We start from the raw sequence: 16,283 nt of genomic DNA, 5'->3' as shown, positions 1-16,283 counted from the left end.
TAACTTTGGATTCACCGCGTCAATCGATGCAACAAATACTACCGAGCGGCGGACAGGTCGCCGCTGTTCCCTACAACTACCCTCACGATGCGTCCCTCGCTCCCAACACCACGGCCCTCGTCATCATTGACATGCAACGGGACTGTAAGAGTCCTCGTATGGGCTCCTTATATTAAACAGAGTCCACTAAAAACATGCAGTCTGCGAGATTGGTGGCTATTTCGACTGTCAAGGCTATGATGTAGCCCCAGCCCGAGCTATCATATCAATCATTCAAACCCTCCTTTCCGCCGCCCGTCAAGCATCCATTCCCATTTACTTTACCCGGGAAGGTTGGTAAGATGGGATATTCTCTCTTCCTTTTTTTTTTTTTTTTTTTTTTTTTTTTCCTTTGCTGAATCTTGCGCAGGCCATAGACCCGATCTCTCCACGCTGTCGAGTCGAGAACGATTTCGGTCCCGAAACAATCCACGTCGTTTAGGCATTGGTGATACAGGACCTTTAGGAAGATTTCTCGTTCGTGGCGAGCCTGGACATGATATCATTCCAGAATTGAAACCACTTCCCACAGAGCTTATCATCGACAAACCTGGCAGAGGGGCGTTTGCTCACACTGATTTCGAGCATCTTCTGCGACTTCGTGGGATGAAGAACTTGATCCTTGCCGGAGTAACAACGGATGTCTGCGTCTCCTCCACCATGAGGGAGGCCAACGATCGTGGATTTGACTGTCTGATACTCGAAGACGCCACAGCAGCTGCAACCCCAGACTTGCACCACTTTGCCTTAGAATCCGTCAAAATGGAAGGCGGAATCTTCGGTGCCGTCACGAAATCTAGCAAATTGGTTGAAGCTCTCAATCATGGCGTGTGATCGCTCGTCTCGGTGGCAGACATATCCTCTAGCAGAGGGGATGTATGATGCATTGAAGTTTGTGATCTGGGTATCATGGATTCGACGAATCCGTCTTCAAATGCCAGCTTACATCCGTCTGAACGTGTTCCCCGAAGCACTTCTCCGGTCCTGATATCTCGTGGTACCATCCGAGCGGTTGGTATTTTTCCCCAGCTGCTTTGATGTCTTGTCGGTTGGTTCAAAGGTGATGACTTTGTCGCCCGCTGCACTGCCGAACCTGGCACTGCGCTTCGTCCGCTGAATTGGCTGCAAGTTTTCGGCTCGAGATCCAAAGGAACGGTCGTGCATTGTTTTGACCGCTGTCTTCAAGCCCGAGTTGGTCACTCGCATTCGCGTGGGATCCTGTCCTTTCTGTTTCTTTTTGGGACGACGCTTGTAGTCGGCTGTCGATATCCGGTTTGTAGTCTTGTGTCTGTTTTGACCCAATTCATTCTCATCCGTGGCATCTTCATCACTTGACCCGGGGGCTTCATCAATGGCTTCTTCTTCTACCGCAGTAAGGCCCTTTTCCCGATCCAAGTTGGATAGAGGAGCAGCCAAGGTACTAGGGTTAAGTTCCCGGAATTCTCTCGAGGTCTCATCGACAGCAAAATCCTCATCTTGAAACAATTTGGCAAAACGAGAATCTGCAAGAAGACCTTTCTCCTCAGTCGATTCCGAGTCGGGCCGGGTGGCTGCCATCGTGGTGCTCTCGTCACCGCCCTGTGCCAACACCCTCTGGGCACGCCGCCTCTCGTTCTTCTCCTCACGTTCAAGTATTCTCTCCACCATTTTGCGGTTGACCTTGGCCGTGATCTTCTTCTTGCCTCGAATTCTACTTTCGCGTTCTTTATCGATCTTGTGTTGAACTCGTTTTGCCCGCTCTTCTTCCCAGGTAGACGGATTGGCAATAAGGCGGGCTTCTTCATACAGGCCTTGAGCAACGAAAAACCCATGCATGTAAGGCCTCAGGAGATTTGTCTTCCCGACGAGATGGTCCAAGTTGAGCATGCGAAGTTGGGACGAAGTCAGGAATTTGTAGTTATCGTACACTTCACCCACCTTGGATCGTGAGAAAGCCTGTGGGTCATGAGGATCGTCCGCCATTTCTTCAACAACATTGTCCAAAAATGAACACCACTTCGGAGCGGGGCCAAGTTGAGGGATGAAAAAGGCATGTTGCTGACGGCCTTCGTTGGCCGTCAAGAACATTCCGCTATCTTGGCACCAAGCAACGCAGTTAATGTCGACGGCCGGTTCCACTGAGGTCCATGGTGTTCCATCTCGTTCATCCCACAGCTTCAATATGCGGCGATCGGCGGAGGCTAGTTTTGGCTCGGAGATAGAAGCCCTTGTGGTACTTGACGGAGTCAAGAATTGGACGTACTGAATGGGATAGCCATAACCTTGGTCCTTCTTGAGACGAGGGATGGGGGACCGGAGATCATACAGATATATCAGTCCGGAAGAAGTACCCACAGCAGCGCTGATGCCTGATCGATGGAAGTCAAGCGCCGTCACTTCAGGACGCCCCTCGTAGTCTGTAGGGACGGCAAGAGTAGCGACTCGAGTCCGCGATCTGGAGTCCCAGTATTCGACCGTGCCTATTGAGGTTCCAAAGGCGAGGAGGTTATGGCTACCTTCTGCCACGGCAGCCACATTTACACTCCCAGCTCGGATACCTCCTTGCAATGCTCCGCCTCCCATGGAGGTCATATCATCACCACCTACGTCGACCTCCAATTCGGTCATGAACCTCCCCAGCTCCAAGTTGATTCTGAAGACCTCTCCCATTCCACGGGAATTCACTCCGACGGTCGGTACCAGCAATTCCGTGTTACTCCTGTCATATGCAAGGTCGCGGCCATATCTGGGTATTCGCAGAGAGTCATGGCAGCCCCCAGGAGTGTGGAATTCTAAAGAACGATCTTCTTGCAGGTGGACAGTTTTGGAATAGTCAGATGAGAGGAATAGAAATGTCTTATTCAAGGTGTCTGTATGCCTCGCCCAAGACAGTGCTAAATTCGGCAGGTAGTGTGTGTGAATTTGAGGCTTGTAAGTGCCTGTGCTCATCACCCATTCCCCATCCTCGGTGATGCGGATGCATTGACTGGCTTCTTCGAACTCGAAATCTTGTAACAGCTCGACCCGGTTGGCATATTCGGGGTCTTTCTTCCGCTTTTGTTTTGGTGACAACCAGTCCGGGAGATTGCGAGAGGTAGACGACCCGGAAACAGTGTACACGGGTACACTGCTGTTGGTGAGTCTCATGATGGATACACAAGCATGATGGGTCTCGAGAGGTAAAACGACGCGGCCTGTTCACTGTCAGTCTCTGATCGAGCTGGAAAGGAACGAGGAAGAGAATAATCACATACCTGGTGGCACCTCATATCGCCAGTCATGCGGCGAGTTGTGGCTCCGCAAGGCAAAAAAAATTCCATGCCCAAGATTTTGCGGTAGTAATCACGTGCCAGAGATTGTTCAGCTGTTCATTTGAACTTACTCGAAACGCATCTTTCCGAAGAGCTGGCCTCCTTCATCAGTTGGTTATATCTGTCTGCTTCGCCTTTTCACGAAACAGAAACAACATCATCCAGGTATCTGTCAGACCTTTGGCTGAGTATGACAGGCTGTGTTGGGTTACTGTCCAGCCCGGACAACCACCACACGGTCTCTTCTGCTTGATGCCTCATGGTTTGAATTAGCCATTTATTTAATAAAACCGTCGAGTGTGCAATGCACCCAAAAGCCTCTCGACCTATACGACCGCGCTTCTTCTGGCACCTAATTTTGATTCCGCCCAACGGCTGACACAATGACAACTTCTTTGGATTTTCCCAACAATTGTTCAACCAATGTCTATACTCTGGTCAGTGGGATTTAATACAGTGTCCGGTCCTTCTAACGATACATGCAGAACGACTTTAGCGAGATCGCCTATATCGTATGTACGGTGGCTACGCCGCCGACGCAAGACCCGTCAGCTTTCGTCTCGAGCCCTGAAAATACCCTTGCCCGACTTCGAAGAACGGAACGTCAATTCAGGGAAGCTTCGATTCTTGCCGCGCTGGATGTCGAAGCTCGGCAACTCTTCACCTTTTATAAGAAGGTTGACATTGCCAATGCGAAGGATCAGAAGACTTTGTTGACCAAGTTCGGCTTCGTGCTTCGAAGCAATACTTGTACCATAGCATACAAGACTGCTGCACGACTCCCAGACTTGATGAAGCCCGAACAATCTCGACTTTACCGGCTTTTCACCACTGCTATTGTCTCCAGCATCAAGCTTCGTCCCCATGGCGACACTGCCCTTCAGCCCCTTGGACTCAACCTGTACTTGTGTGAACGACCAACGCCGGACTCTGAAATGCCCGCTGTCGAATCCATCCGTCGGTGGAGTCTGCAGCGTATTGATTTGCAGGTTGTACCCAGTGGACATATCATTCTCACAGTGGCAAGCGATGACAGATTGTCATTTACCAGAGCGCTTGACCTCGGCCAAGATTTCGACTGGGATCAGTACTCGAAGACGGACAGTCCCGCGTTATACCTTGCACCAATAGGCCGAATTGCCAGGATCGTTGGCCCAGGAACCAATCGCGGAGTGAGATTCGGGCTGGATACCCGTGAACCACGAGCCGATGGATGCCAAACCGCAGATCCACGGAAGGCGTTGTGGAAAGAATTGCTTCCTCCATGGCTCAAAGAACACATGAACACGATACTCGAATACAAGGATGTGACGTGGCTCGAGGCTGAGATTCCGGTCCAGGAAGTTGACACAGAGTCTACAGACAGCCAACGTTTTTCCTCTTCGGAACATGTCAACAACGATCTGGTCACTTGGAGGACAGTATTCTGGCCCTCAAATCTTTGTTTCCTGCTTGATAGCGAGAGAAGCTCCTCAAAAGAGGCGTTTCACAACGGTGAAGATCCCATGCAATTCGTACAAGATTGGATCGCCGGCACCGCTATGGAGCCACCCGCCGATACGAAGGCCCATCGCGATACATCTGAAGATGAAGACGAGCCCCTTTTTACCGAAGACGGCGCATTTGATGATTCAGAGCATTTCCAACCATTCGGGCCTCCCGCCTTCCCCGTGAGTCAAACAATATATCCCACCCCACCTGAAGGTGGAATGACACATCTCACACCGGGGCTATCATCTCTTGAGAGAATGGCAATAACTCCGGCGAATGTGCCTCGAGGTCCTTCCGACATGGCACCCAATCAGGATGAGGAGATGCACGACTTTGAGGAACTACCGGCAGCCAGTGACCTTCCGAGCTTCTACGACGAAGACCTCTTCGAAGAGATGCCAGACGACAACTTTGGTCCGGAGGGCGCTGGTGACGAACCTAATTGGGACTTCTTTGACCGTCCGGGGATTGATGCTAAATCTACACCCAAGTCCCCCTCCAATCGAGGTGATGTGCCTACAAAGCGACTCGAATCCGTGGAGGAAACGCATGCGGCTGAAAAAGATCTAGCGAGGGACGAAGAAGAAGAGATGAAATCGAATTCACAAACAGATGGAAGGAAAGAAAATGCATCCTTTGATACAACTATGACGACACAAGAAGTTGCACGCCCCCATCAGTCTCCACATCATGAAGAGGAAACCGACGTTGCTCGTCAGGCGCACTCTGATCAGAAGCCTCATTTCCCGACCAAACCCAGTGTTCCCCTCTGGAAGCACAACAATGACGAGTTGAAACCCCACAAGACCAGTTCGTGTCGACGTTCAAGCGTTTATGAGATCGTGGATATGATTCCGAATACTTCCAGTCGAGATAGCAGGTACACGGCGAATGGAGATTATTGGTTTGATCCGAATCCATCTATCTCAAAGTCGACAGATATTTCCAACATCAAAACTATCTTTCGACGACCGCCCTCGAGCTCCTCAGAGAGCGGCATCTCCACGGGTAGTTCTGGTCTGCCACCGAGTTATGGAGGGCTCGGAAACGGAGCTCCAGCGCCGTCAAGGCAGTGGACGGAATATCATCCGGACTCTCCGGGGTTGATCAGCCACAACGGAGAAGTTGAAAGGAAGTCCATCCGGCAAGAAATACAGTATCTGCTCACTCTCTTCAAGCCCGGCCTGCTGGAGTACCCCGAATTGTCGGACTTTGATCTTCAGGAGAAGTCTTCTCCGACCCCAACAATGTCGGCACAGAAATTCTTACTAATTGCGCACATTCTGGTGGACCAAATCACTCAAACGTCATTGATTTCTCGCCCCGGAGAGCAGGAGGAGCCCCATGACCTCTCCGCCGATCACATGGAAGTCTCTGTTGATCTCAGCGGTGTTAACACGTGTGCGAACCCATCATCATTATATCAACTCGTCAATTTCAAAGCCGACCACAATAACGCCAAATCCCAGGGAAGGATAGTGAAATTTCCTCCGAACCAGATACGCGTACGGCGGTCGGACCAGCCCCTGGTTGCTTCAATATCTATTTTGGAATTCTGGGATACGTTGAACTTGCAACCCGAGAGTGGCTCCAAAAATGTCACCGCCTTTTGTGTCCACCCGCATGCCCAGAATGTCGCAGATGGATGTTCCAATCTTCTGAAGAGGATGACAGATACTTACCACACTTGCGGCCTTGGAGTACATATGATGGGCCAGGTTACAGGGTTGACGGAGAATGGGTTGATCAGCTGGGGCCCAGCTGCATCTAGCCAGAGCAATCTTCGCCAGACCTGCCAGAGAATTGGAACTACAATCGCTTCGGCTTCCGACCTGAAAGGCACAGTGCTCATCTACATGATCAGTCAAGATGAAAGTTCGACTTCCTACTTGGAAGCGTGCAGTGCTTTCCACGACCTTTACGAATCATTCACACAAGGATTGGCCGACAGACAGGACATTTCCGACATCGCGCTGCAAGTCGTCCCACAAGGCTTCGTGGCAAGTGCGGAAACGCTGGTGATTCCACCTCAATACGCTTACCTCAAATTGGCGATAGAGGTCTATAATCGCCTCCCACCTCCAGACACTGCCGGACTTCCGGCTGCTTGCGGTTCGGCCATTATCTTGGCTAAAGAAGAGAGTTCAGTTCATTTTCAACTCAGCCCGACGTTCAGATCACCACTGTCGAACAATGGACCGTGCCTGCACCTTGCTTATTCAGTGAGCCCTGATGACAGATGGATTACGGCTGCATGGACGGATGAGTGTGGGCGCGTCGCGCTTACCATGTCATATTGCGCCCTTGTCCGTGACCCAGGCAAGAAGAGACCCAGGCAAGAGATCCTGGAGGAAATGTGGGAGGTGTCGCACGATCTGGTGAGCAAAGATCGTGGACCATGGCGTCTAGCCGTGATAAAGAGGGGATACTATGATCCAGCGGAGCTGCTTGAATGGCGTCAGATTTATCACAGTTCTACTCCGTCTCAGAAACACTGCTTGCTAATGCTCCTTTCCTGTCAAGTTAACCCTCTTTTAAGGGTCCTACCTCAATCGAACCTCGGAAAGACACCACATCCAGGCATGCAAAACATGTATGGGACGCCTGGATCTACTCCACAAGCCAGCATCACATCTCCTGATCAGCTCGTGCCGGCGACACCAACACCTGGTGGGAGCTCGATCATGAACGCTCCGACCCCTCCAGATCCCGGATTCGATCCGAATATCGAATGTGATCTCACATTGATTGACCCGACAGAAGAGAGCTGGGTCATTGTCTTACCATATGGGGTCAATCAGACGGCTAACATGAATGACCTCCGCCCCGCGCTGGCAACTGGCTTGCTGATGAAACGCAAAGGGCCAAAGAGCGAGGACGGATGTACTTCGATTGAGATCAGTTTGATCAGCTCATTTACACAGGCAACAGACTCTTCAAGCGAGACATCAGCAGACGACTTGCTTGAGGATGCGATTAAACAATATCGTGGTCTTGCAACTCTGGGCATGACGCGAGTCTGCAGTGATCCCCATGCACACTGCATCCCATGGCACATCGCAACGGCAACCAGAGGCTCCCAGATCCTCGGACAGGTCATGTAGCCACAAAACTTTATTACCAAAACGCTGGTCCCCCAAGCCCGCCATGTGAGGACAGATTGAATGCAGTTGAGGCGGGATAACATATCTGGCCGTCTTGAATCAACCCCAGAGCTGCGTTCCATCGTTGTGATGCACTATATAGCACTAGACTGCGTGATCCTCACAGAGAACGGGGTGTCCGAAGCCCCAAGCACAAATTACCCCAATTACTCGAGACTCGAGAACGAAAAACCTAATTACCATTTACGACTTAATTCTATGGGGTGGGGGCCGCTTTAACCAGAGCTTTAACTGAGCCTTTAGCTGAGCATCACTGAGCGCTCCCTAAGCAGACACACCGGGGGCCTGATCTGGCCCCTTGCGATCGGCTATACCTACCTCCCGGACAGGCATCTGTTCCTTATAGTGCTGACCGAGAGCGGACATGTAGTGCAAAATGATAGAACTCTTTACATCGAAGAAGTCCCCATAGGGTAGTATAGAAATAGCTTAACTAAAGAGGATCGTCCTTTCAACTAAGTGAGGCCGGAAAACATTGTCCCAGAGCACATGAAAGGGGTTGGCTGAGAGTTGCAGACTCATCGTCTTCCGACCTTTGAGTCATTAGACACCGAGTTTTGGATTTTCGGTGTGCCATCGGTGTACGGTGTGACGGCGGTATGCAGTTGATAGAGTGAGATATGTCCATTGTCCTGGCGGGGCCCGGCCCTCTGTGGCTGAACGCGACTGGGGACAGCTGGCATACCCTCCCATTCAGTGCTGTAAGTGTGTCCTGCTTAAGGGCTACCTAGCAAGGAAGAGTTGATAGTACGGACGGTTCTACCGAGTATAGCAGACATAGAGGACCGCGACTCTTAGAGTGCCCTAGGCAAATAGTCTAGAAGACCACCACAGCTACTTCTCAGTACGATCATAGCAGTAGCAAGCTTTACTCAGCTACGGACTACGGAGTATATCGAGAAGCTATGAGAGGCTTGGCACAAATACCTCTAAGTAGACTAGTGTTTACTATACCAATAAAATTTGCATACATATTTTTTACCCGGAAATTAGGGCAACAATGAAGTGTCTGATACGTCTTTGTATCAGATTCCATCCCCTTGTGGTGTAGTTGGCTATCACGTTCGGTGAGCATGATGCTTCTCATCAAACGAACATTCACTGATTTTATGTTACCAAAAGGCTGTAATGGATTATCATGTAACCGAAAGGTCGCTGTAAGTCACGTTTTCATCGGATTTGCAAGCGTGAGTATGATCACTGACTTGGGTGCAGGGCTCGATTCCGGCCGAGGGGACAATTTCTTTTTTTTTGTTTTTTAGATGGACCGTGCACGTGACCGTGGTAGATCATCGCCCCAAACAAATTGCAAGACACTGTACCAGCACATTTCCGAAGGACTCAAGTTGCATTTTGAAACTATTCACATTGGACATGTCCCGAGGTCTAAACGCTGCAACAAATCTTTACCAAAGCAAATGGTTCAATCCACTATCGGCTTTGAAGGTGGAACGCATCATTGAAATATACCGTGGGGTGTAAACCACCCTAAGTCCATCTAGCGGAGTGTTAAGAGCACTTCAGTGCCAAGCCAACATTGTCACGTGACAATGCCAAGTCATTGGCTAACATTATTGGTCAAATGACGGTCTTGGCATCTCACGATACGATAGGATATTCATACACCCTATGCGGGCTGAGCCCATAGGGGACTAGCTACTGTACTACATTATTTCTATCGGTGTCCGCCTTCTCGCTCAACCTCTTCGGGGCTCGAGAGAAGTGGATAAGGGCAGTCTTCTCTGGCGCGAAGGATGCTCCGCTAGACGTTTCCCACTTTTCGATCCTCGGAATCACCTCTCTCTGCAATCTCTTTGTGTTCGCACGAGCACTCCGGCCCGTGACCCATGCATTGAAGTCGTCCACGAATGCAATCGCCCCTCTTGCTTTCGTAATCGGTATTTGCACTAGGTCTGCGTTGAAGAACAGAAACAGAACCGGCGATAGCGGTGACCCTTGGGGCAGTCCCGCCTGTGAAGGTTCATCTCAGAGGACTCGCCGTTCACCATGGCACATGCCTGCCGACATGAGTAGAACGCTTCCACCCACCGCACTATTCTTTCCGGGACCTGAGGAAGTCGTAGGCGTTGCAGGAGGACTGTCCGGTCTACGCCGTTGTATGCTCCTTTAACGTCGAAGCTGACCAGACTAAGTACCTTTCGATCCCGCCATGCTTCGTAAATTCTTTCTTGTAGTAGCATCAGTGCCTGTCTGCAGTCCCCTCCATCTTGCATCGGGTTGCGGTCAACTAGGCGATCCCATTTCGAGCCGAGAGCATCTCGCATGCGATCTTCGAACTATCCATCGTAGTAACTCTGGACCCTGGTACGAGCAGGGTAGACAGTGCCTGTTCTCTTTGTATACCGACATGCGCGTCTGTCCTCTCGAGCTATGCAGATAGTCTTGTAGGGTTTCCCCAGCCATGGCTACCAATGCACACTACGCCCCGCGAGTCGTATACTGCTCGTATACGACTCGTTTCGCATTACCTAGCGTGGTCTCCCCCGTCTAGGCCGTCCATGTCTTGCAAGGGGACCGTGAGAAAGTTCTAGCCAGCAACTGTTCTCACGTTGCGATCCCTCACTAACCAAGCTTATGTCCCCCTTTCCGTTCGTATTTCCTTGCGGTGGCTTGTTCCTTTCAGTATACTATCCTCCTCCCTTCGATACCTCCGGTGGCTTGTTCTCGAAGTATAACAAGGTTGTACGCGTCACAGAGGGTCGCCTAAGATAGAATACATCAGAATTAACAGGGCCGCAAGTACCTACCTTCCAGGGATCCGGCTACCCTCGTATGTGTCGCGTGTGACACGTATCCCAAAGCGCTTGTAAGCTAGGGGTGTCCTGTCCCTTCAGTAGACGATACCACATCCGCAAGCTTGACAGGACTTGCTTCGGTTCCGGGGATACTGTTGGGTCGGGCGGTTTTTAAATGATGTCTCCCCCTTTTTTGTCGATACGCGTTGCAACGCGTTGATCCCTTGAAGTTGAAGCTGTAGCTGCGGACTCAACTCAGTTCACACCTTTTCAGTGCTTAACACCGGACACCGCGTGAAGGTGTGAATCCATCGTCCCGCAGGCGCGTAGCCTGCGCTCTGCGTGCTCGCAGAGGGGCCCCCCAAAATACAAAAACCTACGCTTTTACCCCCTGCGGAATATCCTGTCCGCGGCCCCTAGTTAAGTGCTCTAGTTAATCGCACCTGATCACGTGCAAATTATCACGTGTTCCGCACCCCGCTCGAAGTGGTCCACGGATTGGATCCGACGGGTCGGCCAATCAGAGCAAAGGATTTGGTAGTTGCCGGATTATAGATTTCCCGGTTCCCGAGCGGCTGGCCAATCGTGAACCGTCGTGGGGCCGCATGTGTGCCGCCAAGAATTGCCAAGACCAGTGTGACCGGCTCAATCACGTGATCTATCGAGCGCAGCGAGGCCTGGGTTTGGGGGGCTAGCTCCCAAAATACAGTGGCTTGGCACTGAAATGCACTTAGCGCTCCGCTAGGTAGACTTAGAGTAGTTTTACACCCTACGGTATATTTTATCACGTGATATTTGCTTGGCATTATCACGTGAGGGAATTGGCTTGGCAATGTCGCAACTTGCGCGCCCTTTTCCATCTCATTCAGTCTTGCCCTTTTGTCAGATAGAACAACAACGTATTCCTTCATCTCTTCTCTAGACTCCACAGTCTATAATCCCCATCGACTTCGAATACCGAGACTCGAAGCGTTTCCATGGTCGACCTGCATCGGCCGTTTGTGACACTTTTTTTTCTGAAGTGTACTTGGCAACCAAACGCGTCAATCACTCGCCTGGGTTGATGAGGCTCGGGTCACACCCTTCAACTGGAGCCCCATTCCTAACAAGGCTTTTTCTTACCTCGAAGTCGTGACCCTAATATCGTCCATTTGTTGGCCGTTGAACATTTTGTCTTTCTGCCTCTACTCCTACGCCTCCTTCCTAAGCCTGCGGCTGCTCGTTTCACTCCGCTTGATACGCCGTCCTACCAACCGCCATGGACGACCCCAAGCAAGCCAGCCACAGCAAGCTCGCAATCGACGAGATAAACGAATGGGATGCAGACGACCTACTCAAATGGATCGACCAAGAGCGACCGGGACTGCTCAAAGGCGAAGGTCTTGAGAGATTTAAAACCGCAAATATCAACAAGAATATCTTTGTTAATTCTGCTGGCGACATGGGGTTCTTTAGAAATGAATGCGAGCTGTCAGTTGGGATTAGCAAGAGTCTCGCGATGCTGGCGAGCGAGGTCGCGAAAGGGGAGACTACTAGTATCTCCACTGACCACGCCTCTTTACCGTTCTCTTTACACTAATCCATCTCCCATCTCATTGCAGGCCCCGAGACGAGGAAGAGAAAGCATACGCCCGAGCTGGCTCCTTCGCCAAAGAGAACCCGAGTTGACAATGGTAGCCTAATAATCAACGGCGAACTAGAGTACTTCCGATCCGGAGCAAAGGATTTTCCCAATCTTCTACAGAGAGAGGGCCAGGCTTACTTCGATCGTACCGGCTACATCTCCAAGTTGGGCAAACTCGACGAGTTCATACTTTTCTGCCGCCCACGTCGGTTCGGCAAAACACTAACAATAAGGATGCTGGAACATTTCCACGGCCTTCAGTATGCAGATGAACATCGATGGCTGTATAAGGTACGCAACTGTACCCTTAATTACCTTGATGTGAGAACTTACATCTTTTTCAATCATTCTAGGGTCTCGATGTGCAAAAAGATATCGATGAAAGAAAAGTGAGCCCCGGAAAGTACTTCGTCTTGACATTCGACTTTTCCAGAATTAACGCCAGCCCGGACCTTACGGAGGCGAATAAGGCACTCGTAAACTTCTTGAACGATGCTATCGAGAACTTCTATAGACGATATGCTGCATACTTGGGCGGAAGCTTTACTGCTCTGTGTCAACATATTGACAGTGAAGCACCTAACACCAGTCTTGTGAGATGTGCCAAGGTAGTTGGAGATGCGATTGAGCAGGACGACCGACTTGCCGGTATTGAAAGGATCTACGTGCTCGTTGATGAGTACGATGCTTTTCCCAACAACTACATCAAACCACCCAACACCGTCCGAGAACCCGGGGTCGATTGGGATGATACACAAGTCGGACGTACTTTCAAATCTTTCTGGTCTACGATGAAGTCATTGTGCGCAGAGGGGGACATCCGAAGGATTTTCATCACGGGGATCTCACCGCTCTCCTTATCCAGTCTGGGCAGTGCGTTCAATGTGACAAAAAATGTGTCATTCAATAAGAATCTGGCCGGGCTTTGTGGTTTGACATACTCGGACTTGGAAGACGCCCTAAAGGGAATCTACGAAGATCCTGAAGTCTACAACGGTTTTCTTTCAGAAATGACTAAATTTTTCAACGGATATCATTTCTGTAAAGATAAAACGGTCGAAACTGTTTACAACACGGAGACGTGCTTAGCATATCTTCAGTGTCGTATCGACGGAGACACACCAGAGACTCGAGACCCGGAAAACTCTGAAGTATCTGAACAGTTTCTTAATAGATTTGCTGCTTCGGCGCCAGTGATAAGAGACTTCGAAAAAGCACTGGAATGTGACGAAAAAGGGAGCTACATACCTTTCGAATACGGCCGATTCAGACCCCAATTTACGCTTCGAGACTTGGTATGTAAATATCTTAGCCCCAATTCCCGTTTCTGCTAACTTATATCTCTTTTAGAATGAGGATGATGAAGATTGTTCTTCGTGGCGTTCACTAATTGTCTACTTTGGCGGCCTTACGTTTTACCCGGAAAAGCCGACAACGCACCTTAAGATACCGAACAAGGTTGCGGCAGGTCGTATCGCTCTCGCGGTTCTCCAAAAGTATGATCTACGTAACTCCCTCAGAGAAGCACTTCGGCATCTCGTGGACTACGGAGAGCTTGAACAAACGTTGGGTTGTTATCGAGAATTGATGATGCAACGAGACGTCACCACCCAAGATCTTCCCCAAACGAATGAAGCAGCTCATCGGGATAGCTTCTATTTCAGCCTGCTGCAAAACCATTTTCTTGCTCCACGCGCAGAATTCAAGGTGATAAAGCCAAATAAAACAAACGGTCGTATCGACCTTATCCTCCAGGTTCCCGGACAACTGATAGTTACCGAATGGAAGTTCTATCGAATTAACTTCCTAGATATAGAGGGTGTCGACAGATATGCGACTCTCGCTAAAGCAGACATCCTGCGCAACTACGACCTCTCTAAAATTCTTGGGCTTAAATTCGCCACTTGGGACATACACCATCAAGGAACAATTGGATCATGGGTTATGGCAAATGAGGCCCGGCAGCTAAGAGATTATATCAAGAGCACTGAAATACAGCAAAAGGTGGAGAAAGACAGTCTGGAGCTGCAGGCACACTTTGTTATTGTTGTCGGGTCACGTCATATCTTGTTGTGGGATATGGATAAGGAGGGAAATTTGGCTGCAGAACCTCGTCTCGTACAGGCGCCAAGCAGATCTAAACGGACAGGATGATCGAGAGCATTCCCCTTAGCTTATCATGGAAAGAAATGTCCCGTCTCCAACACAGAACGGCAGGAAGGCGAAGTCACCTTTCAGTCGACAGTGATGAAACGGTTTTGCGAGGAAAATTCGGCTCTCTGGGAAGGAAAAGGATAATTGAGAGATGTGAACGGGATTTCCCAAGAGCCCTTTGATGGAGGCTTACAAATAGATAAATCGTATCCAGATAAATTCAAATCAAACTAAATCAAATTAAGGTAAAATTTATTAAAGCGTAGCGTTAGCGAAGCTTCTTCTAGACTCCAAACCCCCCGGCCCGCGACCCGGGAGAGCTGCGCCCGCGCTGACCCAAGTCGAGGAGATCATCATCGCCCGGTCACATGCGCAAAATACGATCGAGACTGTAGAGATGCTGCCTAATCTGCCTGCGGAACTAGATGTACTGGTGTTACGGCCCCCGGATCGCGTCGTCGAGAATGATCTCCGGTATCGACGCCGGTTTCCGGTCGGATTTTCGGGTCCGGAAGGGACATGCCATGACCTGGCTGCGGTTTCTCAAGGCGCACCACCCGGATTATCACCATTTCTCTGGACCGGATCGACGCCCTACCGATCGACGCCCTCCTCCATCAGATTGTACGCCAAAGTTCCGATCTGACGGGGGACGTGCCCGTTTTGGAGGAATAAGAGCAACCACTTACAGGCCCAGGCTCGCTTTCTCTCGCCCGGCACGTCGCCTGTTTTTGTGACTCTCAGCTCGGCTGATATGCAGTGGCATGACCTCCATCGACACCTCCCGGGCTTTGCGGATGTCGCATTCATTTGGGATGGCGTCCAAGACAACCCACATATCGTTGCCCACTACCTGCTTCTGAGATTCCAGGCGTTGACGAACCACGTTCTCCGTCCGTTTCTCGGCTTTACCGACTCCTGGCACCGGTTCGAGTGGCAGGCCCGCGGTTCCGGCCACCTCCATTGCCTCTTCTGGATCCCCACCGCCCCTCCCCTCGACTGTGAGATAGACGACGTGCGGGCGGCATTCGCCCAATACTGGGGTGCCAGGATTACCGCGTGGAATCCGGACCCGCTACGATTACCGGATGCCCGGAATCCCGCTTCTCTGGCCCTCGTCGATGTCGCCAATACCGCGAATCAATTTGCGGCCCTTCTCAATCGCCTCTAGTTGCATTCGGCCTGTCGAGTGCCCTACTGCTTACCGACGACGAGGGGCTCAGATCAACCCTCGACCTCCCCGTCGTGACGAAAGAGATCAATCACAAGGCCTGGCTGTTCTCGCCCGCTCGGAACCGGGAGACCCTCAATCAATGTGCGCCCGTCATCACCATGGGATGGATGGCCAACACCGATATTCAACCCCGACGAGTCTCCACGCGGTACTCTCCTATATCGGCAAGTACGTGTCCAAGCCTGAGAAGTCGTCGGCTTCTTACACAGAACTGCAGGCTCAGTACCTCGACAAGTAGATAGAGAATAGAGCCCTCCATCCCCTCAAGTTTGACAGATCAATATCGTCTACATATGGTCCATGGATTGGATCCGATGGGCGATATCGTACGGCACAGGACACCGTGACCAACATCGTCCACAGGTGATCCATAGACTGGATCCGATCAGGGCGGTCTGGCGGCATTCTACCCATTCCTGGGTGGGCCGTGGATTGGATCCGATGGAGTCAGCCAATTGGAGCACGTGATTAGTTGTCGGATTATAGATTTTCCGGGCTATGGCGGCATTCCACCCCTCCTGGATGGGCCAT

At 50.8% G+C, this 16,283-nt stretch overlaps 5 protein-coding genes across 5 annotated transcripts; 4 read left to right on the top strand and 1 right to left on the bottom strand.

Annotated features, from left to right (window-relative positions):
- Positions 1-26: 26 nt before the first annotated feature.
- Z518_07385 (uncharacterized protein) lies at positions 27-873 on the top strand (the record flags this gene model as incomplete). Its single annotated transcript, XM_013415514.1, has 3 exons — positions 27-144; positions 201-332; positions 410-873. The coding sequence occupies 3 exons, from the start codon at positions 27-29 to the stop codon at positions 871-873; spliced, it is 714 nt and encodes a 237-aa protein (XP_013270968.1).
- Positions 874-981: 108 nt separating this feature from the next.
- On the bottom strand, positions 982-3,165 carry Z518_07384 (uncharacterized protein; the record flags this gene model as incomplete). Its single annotated transcript, XM_013415513.1, has 1 exon — positions 982-3,165. One exon carries the CDS (start codon positions 3,163-3,165, stop codon positions 982-984), a length of 2,184 nt encoding a protein of 727 aa, XP_013270967.1.
- A 547-nt stretch (positions 3,166-3,712) lies between these two features.
- Positions 3,713-7,924, top strand: Z518_07383 (uncharacterized protein; the record flags this gene model as incomplete). The annotated part of the gene is made up of 2 exons (XM_013415512.1): positions 3,713-3,766; positions 3,815-7,924. The coding sequence occupies 2 exons, from the start codon at positions 3,713-3,715 to the stop codon at positions 7,922-7,924; spliced, it is 4,164 nt and encodes a 1,387-aa protein (XP_013270966.1).
- A 4,074-nt stretch (positions 7,925-11,998) lies between these two features.
- Z518_07382 (uncharacterized protein) lies at positions 11,999-14,518 on the top strand (the record flags this gene model as incomplete). Its single annotated transcript, XM_013415511.1, has 4 exons — positions 11,999-12,275; positions 12,342-12,655; positions 12,718-13,659; positions 13,715-14,518. 4 exons carry the CDS (start codon positions 11,999-12,001, stop codon positions 14,516-14,518), a joined length of 2,337 nt encoding a protein of 778 aa, XP_013270965.1.
- A 754-nt stretch (positions 14,519-15,272) lies between these two features.
- On the top strand, positions 15,273-15,689 carry Z518_07381 (uncharacterized protein; the record flags this gene model as incomplete). Its single annotated transcript, XM_013415510.1, has 1 exon — positions 15,273-15,689. One exon carries the CDS (start codon positions 15,273-15,275, stop codon positions 15,687-15,689), a length of 417 nt encoding a protein of 138 aa, XP_013270964.1.
- Between the last annotated feature and the right edge of the window lie 594 nt (positions 15,690-16,283).

Source organism: Rhinocladiella mackenziei (genome assembly GCF_000835555.1).
Source record: "Rhinocladiella mackenziei CBS 650.93 unplaced genomic scaffold supercont1.5, whole genome shotgun sequence".
Classification (NCBI taxonomy): Eukaryota; Fungi; Ascomycota; class Eurotiomycetes; order Chaetothyriales; family Herpotrichiellaceae; genus Rhinocladiella; species Rhinocladiella mackenziei.
This window is presented reverse-complemented; position numbering and strand designations above follow the sequence as displayed.